Source organism: Streptopelia decaocto (genome assembly GCF_964273445.1).
Source record: "Streptopelia decaocto genome assembly, chromosome: 2".
Taxonomy (NCBI): Eukaryota; Metazoa; Chordata; class Aves; order Columbiformes; family Columbidae; genus Streptopelia; species Streptopelia decaocto.
Window position 1 is genome coordinate 23,944,155 of NC_138655.1, and position 15,233 is coordinate 23,959,387.

At 43.2% G+C, this 15,233-nt stretch overlaps 1 protein-coding gene across 2 annotated transcripts in view; it reads right to left on the minus strand.

The window, feature by feature from the left end:
- The window catches only part of MATN2 (matrilin 2), a 69,656-nt gene extending 57,730 nt beyond the window's left edge, over nt 1-11,926 (minus strand). For both annotated transcript variants that reach the window (XM_082045393.1, XM_082045392.1), the window contains exons 1-2: nt 11,890-11,926; nt 2,678-2,845 (exon numbers count right to left, since the gene is read on the minus strand). In XM_082045393.1, coding sequence (XP_081901519.1) covers nt 2,678-2,831 — 154 coding nt within the window. In that variant the 5' untranslated portion in view covers nt 2,832-2,845; nt 11,890-11,926. The remainder of the gene's footprint in view (nt 1-2,677; nt 2,846-11,889) is intronic.
- Nucleotides 11,927-15,233: the final 3,307 nt, after the last annotated feature.

Below are 15,233 nucleotides of genomic sequence, written 5' to 3' on the forward strand. Positions count from 1 at the left end.
CATGTAATCTAATAAAGCAGCTGCACTCAGCAGGAACACGGATATCGTCAGAGAGCTAAGTAAAAACTCTTCAGAGCTCTGACAAAGCCTTTCAAATAGAAGATTCTAAAACAAGAATCTAAGTTCCTTTAAGGAATCAGGATAAGGCCAAAGATCTAATACTCAGGATCAAATTACTGATCAGTGTAAATTTAGTGGCAAAATTTAGTTCATATGCCACTTAAAGGGAAGAGGCAACTGCAGTCTTCCACAGGAAAGACAAATGGACCATCCTGTTTCTTTCTGTTCTTTCACAAGATTTTGCAGGACTATGGAAACAGTCCTTTAAAACATAAAAACACCTAGATTAAAAAAAAAAATTGGTAAAATGAAGAAAAAAAGTATTTAAATTATTTTAATGCTACTAATATTTACATGGTGTAATCCTTCACTTTAGTCCTAAAAACAGAGAACTCCACCCAAAAGAAAACCCCAACCTGAACTTTTATTACTTTTCCAGGTGCCTGTTGCTTCTTTGCAGCGATATTGCTCACTTTCTCCTGCCAACCAAGTCTTTCACAACAGCAGCAACTGTCATTGCCACCACTACTTAGAATTCTTATAACATATAATATTTATAATATATTATATAGAATGGGACAGCTTCTAATCCCTGTTAAACTGCTATAAATCTGAAGTGATTTTATTAAGTCGAAAGACTTGACGTCACTGAGATCATGGTTTGGCCCTGCTCTTTCTCATGTACTTTAAGGAACACTGCAGCTTTCCAGAGTGTGGCATGCATTTTACACATTCTGTTCTTTACAGAGAGGCACGTTTTAACCATGCCACTGTTTATATGCACTGCTGAATTTGAAGCAGGTGACCTAATTCATTGAACAGAATGCAAGGCCCAAGAGTCTAACTCCAAACTGCCACGTACTTTTACGGTCTGGACCAGAGAATGTCCCAAGTTTCTTGCATCATTTAATGTCTTGAAAGGTTCTTTCAGTCAGAGCTGCCAGAATTGTTTGCATCCTGCACACGCCAAACTGAACAGGGATCCAGAATTTTCCAAATGCAGGGACCACAAATTGCTTGGGTTTTGAAAGAACGAAATAATCTAATCTATACATTTTGATTTATATCAAGTGCTAATTATTTTACTGTATTTTCCACTATTTAAAATATGAAAAAGAGGCTATAAAAGCAATTAAAAAAGGGGGGGGAAAAGGCAAGCTGGAAAACGTGACATCTTTTTGTTTCTCCAGATAACTACTCGCTATTCCATTCATCTTCTAGAGAGATAGGTTGTTTATTTCTTAGAGTAATAAACTCAGGTATTTCCTGGGGACCTCAAAATATTCAGGAGGGGCTGCTATTTAATCACATTTTAGAATTTAGGATTTTAGAAAGTTTGAGAGTCTTGCTGAGTAAGACGTGAATGTGGTATTTCTCTTTGCTGTTCCACATCCATGTTTTTTGATGGACTAGATGTCCAGAGCTGTGGTTTTCAGCCTTCAGCTGCAGAACGTCAAGTATCTCAAGATCACATCTATTAATTTTGAGAAAGATTAATAAGAAAGGGAAATCTGCTGTCATTTGGCTTAAATTTGCTCCATAGTAATTGAAAACTAAGAGTTTTAAGTTAACAAAGGATAGATTTGGAATGCTACTTTATAGAATTGTAGATATTTAAAGGATTACATTTTGTTTGGAGAAGAGTTTCTCTGATAAAACTTGGTTGTCCCCTCTCTGTCACCCATTCTCATGTTCTGGCTTTACTTCTTCTTCTTTCTTCCCAATGCATCTTCTGCAAGACATTTCACAGGTCTCATGTTCACCTAAGTTCAGTCAACTTTATGGGGAGGCATGCCACTTAACTTCTCCCAGTGGCTGGAGAGAGAGATCTGATCAGATCTACTGCTGATGTGCATCATGAATGCCTAATGATGGACCATGTCCAAAGCCCCATCCATGCACTGTTCTCATAATCTGACAATAGTTTAAACAATGAGCAAACGAAAATTACTGTAAGTCATGAACTGTTAGCAGATGAAAACGTTGACCAGTGAACTGCTTGATGACATACAGGCAATCATCAGCAAGAGAGAGAACCTTTTGTTTTAAAATATGACAGCCACAAGCTAAAACTTCTAGATCCTGCCCTTAGATTTTGGCAAAAGAGCAAAAATGTGCTGCTCATTATAAATAAAATTATCCTAACAAAATGAAGGGATTAACATCAAGTAATGTAATGACAAGCCCCATCTGAATAGTCACTGATTTCCATGCAACCATTCTTACGCACACCACACACACGTAGACAGCTAAAACTGTCTGGCATGGTAAATGGCAGCTTTGACAGAGAGTCCATGAGCCAATGTGTATTCTCTCTAGGCAGAGAATATCTGATCTTTTTTCCAAGTAACAGTCCTGTAGTAAATATTTATTTCATACCACTTATAGAAAGTAGATCTAGTACCCCAAAAGTAAACACCCTCTTTCAACAGCTGCTAACTGGTCAACAAACTTCTCATATGCCTGATTGCAAATAGCAATCTTCTTTTTATCATAAACTAACTCAGCCAAAGTTTGGCCAGCTGCTCATGCCTTTTATCATTTGTATTTGAGACGGCTTTTGGTGGTGGTCTTTGGTTTTCCTTTTCTTTTGTGTGCATGTGTGTGTGTAACTTACCAAGTAGAGATTGCGAGTTAACATCCCTTCTTCGGGTGAAACGTCCTCCAGGGAGATCTTTTGCCATGACAAAGGCAGTGGAAAGCAGAATGTGTCCAAACAGCAGAAGGAAGTATGCAATCATTTTCTTCATCTTCAAGAAACAGAGGGACATTCAGGGATATGAAACTGCAATGAAGGACAGAAGGCGATGAGCTCTTTGATTACATAAAAAGATACACTGAAACCACATCAGCCACCCAGCTTCCCTCCCATCACATCCAAACATGCATATACTGGCACAGAATAACTGCACCTTCAAGAAAGAAAATCTACATCATCAAGTAGCAGTTAGCAGAACCTCCATAGTGTTTATAAATATTGTTAGTTGAAGTTCATAGTTAAACCTAGTTAACATTTAAAATTTATTGACTTTTACAATCATTTATAACAATCAAGTATTTTTAAAGCAAGAAAAGGAACTTTGTTTCAGTCAGCCTGTCAGCATAAACAGACTTGAGGAGGACACGAAAATATTTTCATTATTCTACTCGGCACTCTCTTGCATTTTTCAGAAGTTTAATTAATGGCTTTTGTAGTCTGAGGGATACTTGCTTCAGAAAATCTTGGAGAATTAAAACAAGAGAAAGGAATATATTCCAGAAAAAGCAACTATAAATGTGAAAGCTGAGACAGGTGACAACTCAGGCTTCCAGAAGACTGCACGTCATTGCAAGCATGAAGATAACACTGCAGAATGAATCTTGTTTACTCATGGAGGCTTCTGAGGACTGTCAATGAGCTTGCCATAGGGTATGGAGAAGTTTTATCATACAGAAGAACAAATTAACAGGCAAAATTCGTACACTAAGATACGATTCCTGCCCAGGGGTTTGTTAAGGCACCATCAAAAGCCACAGCTGACTCTGTCCACAAGCAGAAAGCTAAGACTGACATGCTAAAGGCTCATCCTCTAGCCATGTCCCCTGTTGGTGGCCTTCATTGGATGGCAATTCCTTCTACCTTCCTCCAAAACTTCATTGTTGTGGGTTGTGAAGAGAACATCTCACAGGAGACAGATTCAGCCTTGGAACTGCTGATACAATGAGGCTTAGTCAAGAGCTCCCCTAGGTGCACGAGAGATGGTTAAAACTACCCACTTTCACAACAAAAAAAGTGGAAACTTTAAAAGCAGTGTGAATTTTAACAGTAATTCTTGGTTAAGTAACTAAGATGTTGAAAACAATTTTAGTATGGTCCTAAACCTGATAAGAAGACAGAACCACAGATCTGTAACATAAGGCAACTAAATGCCCCAGCTCAGAAAGAGTATTGATTTTTTTCCCACCATGAGCTATTCACTGGTAGAATAATAAATTCTGGGTAAATACTCTTTAATAAAGAGATTTTATATATTATTCTTCAGTTTGTCCCACACAACCATTACACATTGGTCCATTTTTCTGTCTATCAATCTATTTTTCCTTTTGCGTGTCCTGCTCAGCATCCCCAAATACTAGCACAATGTTCTGGTGGATATGCCAGAGAGCAAAATGAACTGAGTCTTTGCACTCAAAACGTCCAGCTTTGCTTAAACATTTAATATTATTCAGTAACAGGCAATATGGGATTTAAGGACATTCAAACTAGGAAAGAGACGTATGTAAATAGTTTACACTTGTAATAGCAGCCACAAAAAAATCAAATTTTTGGTGACCTAGCAGCATGGACACCTGGATGGTATTATTGGCAGAGTGTTTCCAATGCTCTAGTCAGAAACAGATGGACACTGCAAACAGCACACACTACTGTAAATGGGACAAAATTTTGCTGGGGGCAACAGTTGTTACTGCTGGAGATCACTGGGCTTCTCCCAGGTTGTGTCCTCACTTCTCGGGACATCAGCAACAAACATGGCGCTGTGCACGGGGCCCTTCTCCCTCTCTGGCCTGTTCCTTCAGCAAACAAAGATGCACATGCCAGTTGTAGCACCAAGGTTTTAGAAACATAGAAGCCTTGCTCAGAGAGCTAAGGAGTGTAGAGAAATATTCCTCATACTTATTTGCAAGGCTGTCAAAGAAACCAGGCGTTAACTCACCCCTTCTTTCCCATCCATCCTGAACAGCTGTATAGATGGGGCTAAAGCCACTTCACCTGTTTCTGATGGCACATTAAAGGAGAACCAACAACACTGCGGCAGAGCACACTCACGTGTCGCTGAACCATTCACTACAAGCATGATGTCAAAGAAAACCAAGATAAAGAAGTGACAGTCCTACCAGCTTTGCAAAGTAACCCCCCCCAAAAAAGTCTTACATTCTGGCACTTAACGCGTTTTATACCTTTGTAGCGATTTTTGATGTTTGGTAGCAATTTCAAATTCACTAGGCTCATAACTGTTTCCAAGCAACTTCAGAAATTAAAAAAAGAAAAAAAGTGAAGTGTGTTTGCTGTGATTTTTAGTCTTCAAATTCTGTTAGGAAAATGTTTGCATAGCACGTAAATATCATATGATTAGCTGAACATATCAACCGAAATGCCTCAGTAATCATTCATTCCTTAGGTGTCACCAAATTCTGAAACATATTAAAGCAGAAAATTTTCAATTTTGCATGATTTTACCAGTCCCGGTACTAAAGAAACAAAAGTGATGAATAATAGTGCCTAGTTTTTTGGGGATCTTTTTATTCAAAATTAACATAACTTCTATCATTCAATAGTATTTCATTTTGATTCGGAGACCGTGGATCCTTAGATGTGAAAATCTTTACCAGCCTGTTAAACAAGAAATAGCTTACCTACAGTTCCACCAAAAAACTCAATTCTCATTAAAAAAAAAAATCTATTACCAACACACTCCTACCCTCACAGTGTTCTAAAATACTGTTTCAAAAGAAGGCAAAGCTTCACAGTGGAGAGCTCTAGTTGACTCATCTTACAAAATTTTATAGATAAGATAATCTGAAATAAAAATTAAACTGAAATTGCATCCATTTGCAATGAGAAAAACAAAACAAAACAACAAACAAACAACCCACCCCCCCCCCCCCCAAAAAAAACCCCAAACCTTCCCAAAGCCAAAGGCTGTGTATGCAAGATGACACAGCAGTGATCCACACCTTTTGCCACGCTTTCATCCACACTGAAAGCTTCTGTGCTGCTTTCCTGAGGTGATGAGAGTCTGGACTTGAGTGCTTTGCTCTAGCTCCAGGTTCCTATTCGTGTCCACTGCTCTTTGCATTTTTACATGACCAGCTTGCACTGTGGTTGTACAGCTTTGCCGCACACAGTCCTACCACAGTTCTCTGTGTATTTCCTGGGTCTTCTGCAAAGTCCTCTGTCTTCACTGTAGAAGCTGGATGTTGTTTATTGCACCACACTTGGTATTTAGCACCTCATTTTCCCAGCAGGTTAAGTTAGGCTGCTGGCACAGCCATGTTTAGCTTCACATTACTGTCTAACCCTTGCTCCACCAGCTGAGAACATATTCCCAAAGTTCCAAAGCTACAAACACATATTTTTGTGCCTATCTGGAAAATATGTTTCAAGCACTTCAATTCCAGCTGTCACACCAGGAGTATTGAGCATTATATCACTGGGAACTAATTCCACAGGGTAGACCCAAGGCTAAGTCACTGTGTGACAAACATCCCAAACACCTCAAAAGCAAAAGACACCAAGAAGAGGTGTGGCAATCCATGGGGCTCAACCAGGTTGAGCACTGGATGCTCTGACTTCTACTACTTCATTCTTCTGCCCACGGAGAGAAGAAGGTCCTATGCAGGGCTTCCACAGCAGCCTTGGAGAAGTCAGCGCAGCACACTGCTCTGCTGGACACGTGGAGAAGCTCCTAACAAAGAACAGGCAACTGCTGCTCACAGAGGTACAATGTGGTGATGGCTGCTTGCAATACCTGCAGCCGTTTGGAGGAAGTCTGGTATAAAGGAGATTCTCCTAGAAGATGGGGAGTAAACAGATAGGCTCTCTTGGTCTTTTCAAGCTTCTCTTGCTCCCTAACTGGCTGCTAGTCAAGAGCTAACTATTTCCATGGTGTTTTCTTATCAGTTTTATCTGTGCTTGCTTTGCCATATGCCCATGGAACAGAATAATTTTTCTGATGCGTTGTTACTGATTTTCAATTTTCATGAAAGAGTGTAATAAAGAATGCAAGTGCATAAAAGGGAAAACATTCTGAAGTTCTTTCAGCACTCATTATCTACCCATTTTAAGATTACAAGAAACTGCAATCTAATCAAAAGCTTTTACTGAAGTTGAAGCAACTGCAAGCGATCTAGGTAAGTCAATAAAATCAGAGTCCATGTCCCCAAGTTAGGAAGCACAGCGAGTTACTTGGAAAACCAATGAGCTCTTATTACATGAAAGCCACAAAATATCTCATTTTCAATCCCATCACCTCAGAAATTAAAAAAATCAATGACGGCAGGCTCTGAAAAGCCCTGTTAACTATCAGTTACAACATGTTCCAAGGTATTTTACTATCCACAAGCCAGCACATGCATTACTAGTCCATTACTCATTAAAGCCACTGTGTGTGGCATGGGTGTCAGGACAGAGTATTAATAATTTCCTCTGTCTTTCTGGACCAGATTGCTGACATAGGCATTTTCCAGTTCTGAAAAATAGCTATAGAGTCCTGCAGAGTCCAACACTGTAAAATATCTGTCCCTGGCTATGCAGGTGTTGTGTGGGGGCAGCTGGCCACAGTCAGGAGGATGATATTCAGCATATCAGCAAGAAGCACCATCTTGTCTTCATCTTTGCAAAGGAGCACTCTACTCTCATCCTGTTCCACCAAATGATGCACTGGCTTTTCTGTGACTCCTTGCTGCACAAGGAGTGCTTCCCTAGGCTTAACATCACAGGACTGGTAGAGCTCCCCTAAAATTGTGGTTGTCAACTGCATCTCACTGATACAATTAAATCATAAAGAACAAGGCTGCACATGCCCTAAACTTGAAAATTCCTCATATGCCTCCCAACCCTGATGGTGGGCAATACATGCACATGAACCTACACACCACTGCACCAAGCCCTGCAAAGCAGCAGAGCAGTACTCCCCTTATTAACACATTCATTAGCTCCTTTTAAGAGGCAAACTTTGGCCATTTGTGCTGTCAGTAGTATCCAATGAATCTGGAAAGCCTGTTGTCTAAAAGTCAGTCAGTAACTCAGGTGCATTCTGAGACAACCCAATCCAAACACTCTCCATAACAGCACAGCAAGCCACCACAATAACAAAACCAACATTTGACTTGGAAACATCACACAGTCCTTTATCAGTCTAAAATAATGATTGTCCAGATCAGTAAGAGTAACCCAAATCTGCAGTGGGTTTAGGACCAGAAGTTGTGTACACCAGCACAAGACTGGGACAAATTCTTTGCATGGGTCCATGAAGACCTACATCCTGACAGGAAGTTTTGGGGCCACACGTCATTGTTTTGTACCTGCAGAACAGCACACCCTAATATGTGAGGGCAATTTGCTTGTTCCAGACACATCTGCACAGGGATGGGGACAGGATGACAACCACAGATTCACAAATTCTTCCAACTTTGTTTCCTATGCTTTCATACAGTCCTCTTTGTCCAGCATGTATCCTTACCTCAGCATTCCAACATTCTCTGCAGCTGAAACTCCATCAGAACTTAATTGTTCTGACTGCTGCTACAAACACCCACAGCTGAGTTGTGTCCCAGACTAATAAAAGCAGATGTGACAGGACTAAACTTACACCCTGAAGTAGTAAAGGGAAGACCTAAAATGCACCATAGAGCAGTTCCTAGAAGGGAGGAGAATTACATTTGCTAGTCAGCCAAATATTCCCACAAACACAGAACAGTACATGAGCACTGATATGCAGAGTGCGGGTGAAGGTCCTACAGTATACAGGAAGGCAACCACATTCTGGAAGCCATCAGAAGGGTGTTGGGTATGGGAGAAGAACAGCTTGACTGTTCACACAGGTCAGACAAGCACACATCTTGATGAGCATGCACACCGAAACATACAGCGTATCAGAAAGAGCAAAGATCAGCATTTCAATTCTGCATTAAATTTACTGTTAGGTATAAATATATTGGTAAGACTTCTACATAACAGACTTGGTTGTCTAAAGGGCTGATGGTATATGCACTACATGTATAATTCAACTTTCTACAAGTCTAATGAAATAAGGAACATTAAAGGATGTATTAGTTGTTTTTAAGTCATTCCTCTAAATCACATATACACTTCCTGATATCACTGTTATAGAATTAATAACTACTAACTCATAAAATAACTGAGGTTAGAAAGGACCTCTATAGGTCATCAGGGCCAACCCTAGAAGAGCTGAAGCTGATGATCGTTTCAGTAATTTCAGAAACTTGCCATATAAAAGTTAATGGTGATACAGTAGAACAGTGCACCCATAGTGTGTTTTACTCTGCATAGTTTCCAGTGGTCAGACAGCAAGCTTTAGCAGTGGGAATTCTTATTTTATGACAGCATCAATCACCATGTTATGATTTCCTTCAGTTGCCACTTGGACAATGGACCTTTTCATTATCTTGTTCTTTTGTGGAACACTCATTTGCACGTTTTGGTTCTGATTCTGATGCAGACATCAGAGTTTCCACCAAGCTCCCAGAAAGCAGCATGGCAAAACTGAGAAGCTTCGCTTTTACCATGAAGAGTAGGTATTTATATGAAAGCATATATTATATGACATATAATACATATGTGGGCTGCTTAGTTTTGTCTCTGTGAAGTAGTCACAAACCATAACAGACTGCTAATTGCAAGCAGAAAAGCCTTTTTTTTTTATATATATACAAGGATACAGCAGTTCTGAAACTTTTGCAAGCCCACACTGACCCCACTACCAGCGCCAAACAGTAATTTGGGGATTAAAACCACTCCATTCCAAATACTCAGTACTCATAATGAAAACACAATCTAACGATGAGTACACTATACAAAAGGAGCTTGATAATGATGTCCAGATCATAATTAAATAGCAGTACTTAGTGTTTTGCCCTCCCATGGAAACAGTTTATATGTCATGGGAGAGTATTTAGATCTGATTAGCCTTCCCCTTGTTTGCCTGGACTGATTAAAACATCTTTTACTATTACAGCTGGAACTCAGGGACCCATAAGCACTAGAATGTGTGTTAGTTTGTTCACGAGAAATCCCAGTGAAGTCAATGGAAAGACTCACATAGTGTAATTAGGTGTGAATACTGAGTGCAGGATTTAGGATCCAAGCTGCAGCCTTGTGTAACTGAGTGCTACATTTTCTTAAGATATAAAATAAATCAAATTTGACTTGATGAATATAGTTATAATCACATCGATATACAGTACATGAGGAAAAACTAAAACCAAATCTGGTGCTTAAAGTTGACACATCTATACGAATAGTGTATAATTCAAAAATTTTGTAGATTTCGTAGAATTTTATGGTAATGCCATATGTGTATTTTATTGAGCTTTTGAGAATTTATTATAGGATTCAGTATTACAATTTCTTCTGAAGTAGTAGGCTGCCTGACAGCAGCACAGCTATAACATGTAACACAGCATGTCACCTTTCAGATCTCAGTAGGGATCATTCACCCCTTGAATGACAGTCCCAACAGAAAAAACAAGCATTTAGGAAGTATTACATAAATCAGTAGGTTGCATTCTTCTCTCTCAGTCAACACTAACCCATGGTCAAGCACAGTGGCAGTGCCCAGTCTGACACTGAAAGTACTGTCTTCTGAAACAGGAACATGTGGTCACTAAAGATGCCATAACAGCTTTTATAAGATTAAAGAGCACCATCTAGGTTGGTTTTCCAGGGTAAGCATGTGACATGCAGCAAAAGTTCCCCACACCTTTCACCTCCAGCAAACGCGCCGCTCTGAGGAAGCCGGGGCAGTTCCACGCCGCGTGTCAGAGGTGCGAGGTGACGGGTCCAGCACAGCGCTGCCTGCGGGGCTGCACCCGCTGCCCGGCGTGAGCCGCATCCGCTCCTGCTAGGAGCTGCTGAACACACCTGCAGGCTACTCACTAATGCTTCTAGGTAAAGTTTGGCTCCGATTCTGCACTGATTTTAAAATATAGTGTTGTTTATATTTTTCCCTTACAGCACACACACTGTTAAATGAGCTACCCAAGCATGCACGGGGAAGAGGGTATATGGGGAGTTTTCTCAGCCCCATGCAGCCCAAAGGAAAGGAAACATTTCACCCGCGGCTGGAACGCGAGCAGCAAACCACTCCAGCAGGACCCAGCAAGCACCCAACCCAGCCCCGGACCCCGCCGCGGCCCCTTGCCCCGGCCTCCCGCTCCCCGCCAGGGCCCCGTCGCCCGCGCTGCAGCCCCCGCCGGCCGCGGAGCCCTCCCCGGCCGCCCCCTCACCCAGAGGGGCCTCCGAGGCACCGCTGCCGCGGGGCAGGGCCGTCCCTCCGCCGAGCCTGGGGTGACCGCAGGCTGTGCCGTGCCCCGGAGGTGACAGGGGTGCTCAGCCCCGCCGGGCGGCGTGGGAAGCAGCGGGGCCGGCGGTACCCCCGGGCAGGGCATCGCGGGCCCGCCTGGCGGGCGGGAGAGGCGAGGCGAGGCGGGGCAGGGCAGCGCGGGCGGCAGACCGGGCTTACCTGAGGGGCTGGCGGGGCCGCTCCGCTCGGGGGCGGGCAGCGGCGGCGGCCGGGAGCGAGCGCGGGAGCGCCTCCTCCCCCCTCGGCGCGGCTCCGGACGGCGCTCCCCCGCCTGCCCCCCCGGGACCTGCCGTCTCCCGCCAGCCCCGTCCCTGAGCGGCCGTAGCCCGGCTCAGCCGTACTGATGAGGGGCGGGGGGATCCCGCCAGGGAGACACCGGCCTCCCTGCCCAGACGTCCAGAGCTGGTTCTTCCCGGGGCGGCTCCGGGAGGCAGCCAAGGGTGGCAGGGCCCCTCTCTCCAGAGCCGCCTGTGCCGTCAGGGACGCGGTCACTCTGCTTCCCGCCTGCCTCGTGTGAGGGACGCGGGCTGTCCCCCGCTCCCTCCCGCCTACCGTGAGGGAAAGACGCGGGACCGACGGCCCCCACGGGGCGTCGGCCCGGCGGGGGACGCGAAACCTGCTCTCTCCCGTCAGTCCCGTCCGACGGGCGGGCCGCCGGACCCGCTCCCTCCCGGCCCCCCTGCTGTGGCGTCCCTGTCTCGGCCCCACGGCCCCGTCCCCCCTCGGCCCCGCTCCCGCCGCGCACCTCGGCCCCGCTGCCTTTGCTTCGTCAGACCCGGCTCTGCGCTTCGAGGGGACGACGGGGCAGAGCTCCTGCAGCCCCAGGAGCAGTGCCTGCCTCGGCCGAGGGGCCTCTCCCCGCAGGAGGCAGCCGTGGGCTCCCCGCAGAGGAAAGCGGGGTGGTTTGGGTCTGGCGGGTCAGCGCCGGGCCCGCGCCGTTTCCCCGGCCGGCGCCGCGCTCCCGGGGAAGCCACCCAAGGGAAACGTCGGAGAATGGAAATCCCATTCCCCGCGCGGACCTCTCGGCCAGGGCAAACAATCCCCGGTGAATCATGCGGTGTCTGCCACCGCGGCGAGCCTGTGGGAGCCTCTGTCTGTCGGGGAAAACGCTGAGGGAGGCGGTAAATACACGGGCCAGGTAGAGGCGACCGTGGTTTGTCAGCTGTCAAGGCAGTGGCGCAATCCGGTGGGAAAAGCTGGGTGTGGGGTTTATATCAACGCTTACAGTTTTATTATGAATGAAGAAGAAAAAAGAAAACCGCTACTTGCTTCCAAAGCAATTGCAATTTCTGTTGTCTGGAACAAAACAGCAGCAAAAGCCAAGTTCACTGTCACGTCCAACGGGAAAGGAATAAAATTGCCAAACACTGCCAATTCCAGCACATCAGGTGCCAGCGAGGTCTGAGAGAGGAGTTTTGTACTCCCCAGTATTGCTGGGATGGTGAACAAACTTTGGAAGTCAGCAGAGCTAATTTGGGTAAATTTCGTAAGGCACAATGACTTGTCTGTAAGGCAGGTGTACAAAATCTAATCCCTAAACTGAGTACTGTAAGTGGCAAGCAAATCTCAACCTGAAAGGGGCCGGATTCACCCATCTTTCATTCTGAGCACTGGCTTCTGAACCTCTTCTGTGCCTAGAGGAAAGGAAAAAATTACAAAGGTAGCCGAACATTGGTGTAGACTTCAAAGCAAAACCCGCAGAGCCATGTGCAGAACAATTCACTTGTCCTGTTTCATCCTTTGTAATGCTGCATAGGACAAGGCCCCCGCCATGGTCCAAATTAATGCTCCCTCATCTCGAAATGCAGAATCTTTACCCCTAAAAATTTCACTGTGCTGTGGCTTGAGGCACCAGCTGAGTTGCCAGAGGAAGACAAAAGGCAGGAGAGAAAGTGTTGTGGTGAGAAGATGACTTGAGAGCCCAGAGGCTTGGCGGCCTGTTAAGGCATCATTTCATTTCATAAGAGACAGCTTAGAAGATGAGGAGATTTTTATTTTACTTTATTACCTAACTTTACTATTTATTTAATACTGTACCAGAAGTTCTGTGTATTCCCCACATTACAGAGCCTCACTGTCTCTTCACCATTTGCCCTTCCCCAAATGACGAACTTCTGTCCTCCACTTCCATGGTGTGACTTCGTTTTGATTTGGGAGAGACATTGTTCAGTCTGTCAACATGGGTAGAGGAAAGTTGGAAAATGTTAAGTTACAAAAAGCTGGAGGCTTCTATCAAGCCATGCTTTGATCTGCAGGCAATTATTAAGCTTCTTGAAGATTACTAACTGGGTAGCAGAGGCTTTCTGAGCCCCCTCTTTCCTTTCCTGGCTTCTCTCAGTGCCTGGAAGGATAGTTCTCAGTATGGAAGAAACTCCCAGTGATGTAGGCTGCTTTTGCATAATCACAGACAACCACATAATGTAAAAAACACATTTCACAAAGTACGTTCCATTTTAAAAGCAGGTGCTTAACTAGAACAACAGTGAATTGGTTTTCCTCCAGCTGTTAGAGGACTATTTCAGATCTTCCTGGTAGTTAGACACTTCCTACTAATTTCCAGCCTAACTGTATTTATGGCAATTTTTTAGTTGTTTTCTAATATCAACATTGTCTTTCAACTGAAACAGCTGCTTTTCTTCTCCAAGTCTTGCCTAGCTAGTGTATTTAGTGACCACAATAATTTTCTCTTTCAGCCTTCACTCTTGTTTTGCTCAACAAGCAAATTCTCACTGTATATGTGCTGAGCTGGTTCCCATGCATGCTGCTTGCAGAACTGAACATGATACACTGTTTGAGCCCTCACCAGAACATTTATCTTTATTTAAAATACTTCGTCTGATGTGGTCTAGGATTTCATTTTCATTTTCATTTTTTGCATTACCATTGGTGGCTGATGGTCATCTTCGTGTTCAGTTTGCCAGTTGATAAATCCTGCCTAATACATTATCTTTCATTTTATACTATGGTATTTCATCTCTTGTCTTTCCTTCTTAAGATCATTCAGTTCTTTCCAGCAAGATGTGCCTTCTCCTTTACATTTACAGTGTCTATTGACTTTCCTGTGTTTTATCAGAAAACTTCCAGTTTTGCCTGCCAATTTCAAGAATGAAAAACTTAAATGTTAAATAAGATTCCCAAATGGATCCTTTAGTAATTGCTAATAACGTTTTCTCTAACTTTCCCCTTTGAGCACTCCCTTATCCCATTTTCCTATTGCCATGAGCTAGGTCCATACTTAGCTCACAGTCTTTCTCCCAGTTCCTATTTCAATTACTAATTTCCTTTGTGGCAAAGCTTTTCTGAAGTGCAGACAGATTAGATCTACTGCATTTCCTTTACCTAAAAAAAGCAGGTTTGATGAGCACAAACTAATGCTGGAAAACTAATCCTGCATTTATCACTTGTTCATGGTTTGCAACATCTTTTAATTATTTTCTTCAATTTTTTTTCTGAAGTCTTTAGTACTACTTGGATCAGAAAAAAAGCTGAGGTGGCATTTTACAAATCAAGTTGCTCTAAGGTATTAATTGTTTTTCATTAGGCACCATCTGACTCAATCCAATTGTTAAGAAAATTGGGTATGATACTGTCATTTGGGATGGAAATTGTCTACTCCCCCTTGATGTGAATGTTTGAAGGTTCGTATCTCCCTTACTTGTAGTTGCTGCTGCCCTTGCTTGTTATCCTGCCTTTGTCTGCATTGGCTGTAATAACATATTTAAAGATAGCAAAGCTTTTAGCATTGGGTACACAAGCAGAAGCAAGACAGGTTTCTCAAAGGCCTAGATAAAAGTGTTGTTAATTTCTATTGCAAATGAGAAAATATTTTGACCTTAGTAAAAAAGATTGAAATAAATACATTAAAATGGTTGTTAGTGCAATAAAAAGACTATGACTTTTGCCAGTGGAGGAATTCAGCATTTTATTTATTGACATGCAAGGTTTGAAATGCTTGTAAACAAGATAATAAAGCTGTTGTACTATTAAATGTCTTTATTAGTCTATAGAGAATCCAGACCTTGTTTTTTAAATCACTTCAAAAGTTTATATCTGTCAGCCTTATGGTTGGAAATGTTATAATGCATGTGT